This window comes from Lolium rigidum, chromosome 6, assembly GCF_022539505.1.
Source record: "Lolium rigidum isolate FL_2022 chromosome 6, APGP_CSIRO_Lrig_0.1, whole genome shotgun sequence".
NCBI classification, from domain to species: domain Eukaryota; kingdom Viridiplantae; phylum Streptophyta; class Magnoliopsida; order Poales; family Poaceae; genus Lolium; species Lolium rigidum.
The window spans coordinates 137,420,284-137,425,130 of NC_061513.1; the positions used below are offsets into that span (position 1 = coordinate 137,420,284).

The 4,847-nt window shown below is 49.0% G+C and overlaps 1 protein-coding gene across 1 annotated transcript; it reads left to right on the top strand.

Moving 5' to 3' along the window:
* The first annotated feature begins 901 nt into the window (after nt 1–901).
* LOC124667958 (adenylate isopentenyltransferase-like) lies at nt 902–2,368 on the top strand. The gene has a single exon (XM_047205178.1). The coding sequence runs from the start codon at nt 942–944 to the stop codon at nt 1,947–1,949; it is 1,008 nt and encodes a 335-aa protein (XP_047061134.1). The 5' UTR covers nt 902–941; the 3' UTR covers nt 1,950–2,368.
* Nucleotides 2,369–4,847: the final 2,479 nt, after the last annotated feature.

The window sequence follows — 4,847 nt, forward strand, 5'->3', positions numbered from 1 at the left end:
GCTACAATGGCATCGCACGGGTGCCAAAGCAAAACAATAGTGATATGAGCATGTCAAAGGCTTAACGAGGTTGTCTGCCGCATCCCCTAGCTCTGAGAAGATCGACCAATGGCATAACCTGCTCAGCCTTTGCATAAATGGCATGGCAAGTTTTTGCGTGCTGTGGCAGCGAGCGAGGCGCACGGCGGACACAGGGCTCGGTCCGCGCGCGTGGCCATGCCATTCGCCATGCGCCGCTTACTTCAAAGCCACATATTCTTATTCCCTGCAGCTATCAGCTTTGTGGCCGGCCGGGGACGGTGATCACTGATCAGAGAGCTCGTTACGAGCAGCTTAGAGAAGAGGTAAGGGAACCTGAACCTGACCGTCAGAGCGCGCACCATGGTTTGCCTAGCTTGACCCTCAAATCAAGATCCCTCCGTCTCCACCATGCTGTCAGAGTCACACTTGAGCTACACGCCTGCCTGGACTTGTATATAAACCTGCGCGACCAGGCATGGATTGTCCTCGTGAGTTGTCAATGATCGTGTAGCGCAAGTTCTAGGCCAGGGAGAGACACAGCCCACATCAGACAGAGGCACAAACACCTTCCGTGCACGAATGCAAGCAACAAGCCTCGCATGAGTGTTTCCCTCCGACAGTAAAATGAAGATAGTGGCATTCCTCCCAGCCTTGTGCAAGTTCTGCTAACCTCTCGACTCGCGAAGCTGTGGTAATCGGCGATCCAGAAGCTTATTTTAAGCCAGTGCCAGTCTTCTCCAGAGTCTCCTGTTGCGCCGTAGTCTCTCCTATATAAGTGAGCCCAGGCGCTAGGTGTGCGACGAGACTGGTGGGGTGTGCAGGATTGGGTCGGCTATATGACCAGCTTCATTAGCAGGATCGTCCGCTCACCGATGGCCGTCGCCAGCTCACACAAGCGGCTGCGACGGCACAGTGTGAGCATGGAAAGGACAAGAGGAGTCGGGGGTGGTTGCGGCTGCAGCTGCAGCGGCAGCAAGGTGGAGGCAGGACGTGGGGACGACACGAGGCTGGTGGTGATCGTGGGCGCCACGGGCACGGGCAAGACCAAGCTGTCCATCGACGCGGCCCAGGAGCTCGGCGGCGAGGTGGTGAACGCCGACAAGATCCAGCTTTACGCCGGCCTCGACGTCACCACTAACAAGGTGATGCCCGCCGACCGGCGTGGCGTCCCGCACCACCTCCTCGGCGCCATCCGCGCCGACGCGGGGGAGCTCCCCGCCTCGTCCTTCCGCTCGATGGCCGCCGCCACCGCGGCGTCCATCGCCGCGCGCGGGCGCGTGCCGGTGGTGGCCGGCGGGTCCAACTCTCTCATCCACGCCCTCCTCGCCTACCGGTTCGACCACGCCCCTCGCGACCCTTTCGCCGCCGGCGCCGCGGCCGGGTACAGGCCGGCGCTCCGGTTCCCGTGCTGCCTCCTCTGGGTCGATGTCGACGAGGCCGTTCTCGACGAATACCTCGACCGGCGCGTGGACGACATGCTGGGCGAGGGCATGGTGGAGGAGCTCCGCGGATACTTCGCGACGACGTCGGCCTCCGAGCGGGCCTCGCACGCCGGGCTTTGCAAGGCCATCGGCGTGCCGGAGATCGGGGACTACTTCGCCGGCCGCAAGAGCCTCCACGAGGCGGTGGACGAGATCAAGGAAAACACGCGGGTGCTCGCGGCGGCGCAGGTCGGCAAGATCCGCCGTATGGCGGACGGATGGGGCTGGCCCGTGCGACGGCTCGACGCCACTCGTACCGTCCTAGCGCGGCTCGCCTGCGCGGGCCGAGAAGCCGAGGCGGCGGCGTGGGAGCGCGACGTCCGCGGTCCAGGCCTCGCCGCCATGCGTCAGTTCCTTGGCAGCCAAGAACTGCCCGGACACGACGACGCCGATGACGAGGACGAATTAGTCGCGCGGAGGAGACGATGCCGTGGCATGGTGGGGTGAGCAGAGCAGCAAAAAAAGCTTGGAGCTTTTTTCTGGGTTCAAATTTTTGTGATAGGCCGCCGATTTTGGAGGGCCCGGCGGCTGATCATAGAACACGGAGGCAGAGAAGACAAGAGTGAAGTTTTGGAGGGGACTGTGAATTCTTTCTCTCCCTGGATATGGAGAGGCTTCTTCCTTTTTTTTCATCTTTTTCAGCTAGCTAGTCCACCACTGTAAAATACTACAGTGTAATCTAGTACACCTTGTTCAAATTTGAAATAGTTTTGCTCTTTTGCTAACTGGCCATCTTGAACAGTGTTCAGGACCATTGAGGTTTTTGTTCAGGCTATAGCTTTTCTTTCTTTCCTGGCCCCTCCTCCTTTCCCTCTGTATCAGAGTTGGCATCTCTCAAGTCTGGAGCTGGACATTGTCCTTTTTGACCTGGTTTTGCTTCTTGTGGGTTTATATCTTGATAATTTTGAGCCAGATTTTGCACAATCTCATGCCATGCTATGTTGGTCATTTGTAGTTGATTTGCTCTTCTTTTTCTAAGGGCCATGCTTGCTCGTTCTGGTTTGAAAAATACTCCAGCTGGTGCGTGCGAGGGCTGCTGATTAGATTGTAATCTCATGCTTAGTGTGTGATTAGGGGAGAGGGATTGTGCTGGACGCGTGAGTTGGTGTTCTTGTTGTGCCAGCTAGGAAGACAGTAGAGTCCAGACGTGTGCTCTGCTCTCTTCATTTCTTTCTTTTTTTCCTTTTTTTTTTCTCAACTGTTTGCATGATCCAGAATACCAGCATCCCTGAATCTTGGTTGCGGGCCTTTGTGTTGCTATGGTCCAACAATTTCGCTGCTTTCAATCTTCCAGTTTGTGTTGGTTAATGGTAAAAACACACAATGCTTTTTTTAACAATCAATATCACGTATATTCATATTCATAGTAACAAATTGTACATGGCAGCTATCTACAATAATTAAAGTCTAAAACAAACGAGCATTCAATATTTTCAAACTCTTTCTTCTTCCATAATATAATCTTGTATTTTCTGAAGACAGTCAAAGATAGAAACAAGACCATAAACATTTAGATACCAATAAAGATTGCCCCATAAATTTAATTTGAGCAGCAATCCAAGGTTACATGCACTCACACAACCATTAAAGTAGTCAATCAACATCGGCAACACTATCAACACCAGTATGCTCGGTAAAAGTAACCGAATAGCCCGGTCAACGTCGCTGGTGAGTCGAGAGTGCGAGTCACCATTATCGAGGACATAGCAGTCAGGACAAATATTGTGAGGACAATCCTCCTCGCGGCAACCATGATAAAAAATCCAAAATTGTTCGCATGGTGAAGCAAGATCTAAAGATCTATACCTAGAGGATTTTATTCTTCTAACACCATCATTGACGTCTGGACGGAGATCTCATAGTCGAGCGAAAGACCGAAGAATACTTATTGTCGATGATGTCATTTCCATTGATGCAAAGGCCAAAAGAAAACGACTACCAAAACCCTAACCTTATATACGGAAAACACTACTTTTATTAAATCTACAGGCATAAATCGGGTTCTCCACCTCTCCTGAAGCTGGCAAGGCCGACCGAAGGAGGGGAAACCAATCTATGGGGAGGCGGAGGTGGAGGCGGCGCTGGTTTTCTAAAGAGGCAGCGATACTAGGTTTCCATGAAGGGGTAGCTTGTGATGTTGCTTCGTTCCTTACAAGCTCTACTAGATACAACAAATTCAAGTTTCACCCGCATTTAGATCTTGTATGCGCTTATCTGTACACACTAGTATAGATTAGGTCTTTTAAGGCCCACCATGGCACACAAAAGGTCTTTTCCCATGTGTGGTGTGAAACAACATTGATGCCCAACAATTTGATCCGTGTGCGCGCGGTCGGGGTAGTCCCATGCGAAGGTACAATGCATACGGGAATGCTTTCTCAACCATAACATTATATTCACACATGGCCTATTTTAAAATAAGCGTCAGCGTATACAACCACCATCGCAAACATGCTGGAAGTAGTACACCGTGTGCAAAAAAAATCACGATATTTTCTTTGTTACCACAGGAACTTCTCAGTTTTTGCCCTATCTTTGGTATCATCATAACAGCCAACTCATTGGGTTCATTCTATTTATTTTTTATATTTTTTTTCTTTTATTTTTAGGATAGTGGCCCATGGATATTTTCCCACCAATATAATGATAACCATGTTGGTGGAATTGGTTGAAAGGCTAGTGAGAGGCTGGTTAGTCTACTAAAGATACTATCAACTAACTTACATATGATTCAACGATGAGGTTCACCATTTGAAACACCGAAGTGTCACACATACATCAATCTTCATATTTCAAAGACACATAGGAATATAAATATTCATCATTGAATATGTGCCACGTTTGTAATAACAACCATAATGGGATGTATAGACCTTTATTCAAAGATAATATCTCTCAAGAAAGTCTAAATAATGTGTCTCAATAGTATCTCATTTGCCTCATTATATAGCAAGAAAAACACAAAAAGGGTAACCATCCATTATCACTTCCCTAAGTATTGATGAAGCTATGCACAAGCACTTGCTATTGTTAAATTGCACACATAAATATAGGAATTGTGTCATACCTATTTCATCAATTCATACACATTGATTCATCATTGTAGTTCTTCCTCTCCCAACCGGAACTTAACAATATATATACTCACATATGGAATAGGGTCAACAGAATATAATTTGGTTCATCTAATACCTCATTTCCAAGAGTTTGACCAAGTGTACTGCGGGTTTCTTCCTCATAATTTTAAATAAAATGGTGTCAAAGTAGTGGTTCATAGTGGCTATTATCCATATATATTCATAGTACTCATTTGGGACCATTTGCAAGTTCAACTAGCCACATTTA

Excerpts from the sequence above, each read along its gene's own strand:
- LOC124667958 (XM_047205178.1), top strand. The coding sequence starts at position 942 with ATGGAAAGGACAAGAGGAGTCGGGGGTGGTTGCGGCTGCAGCTGCAGC.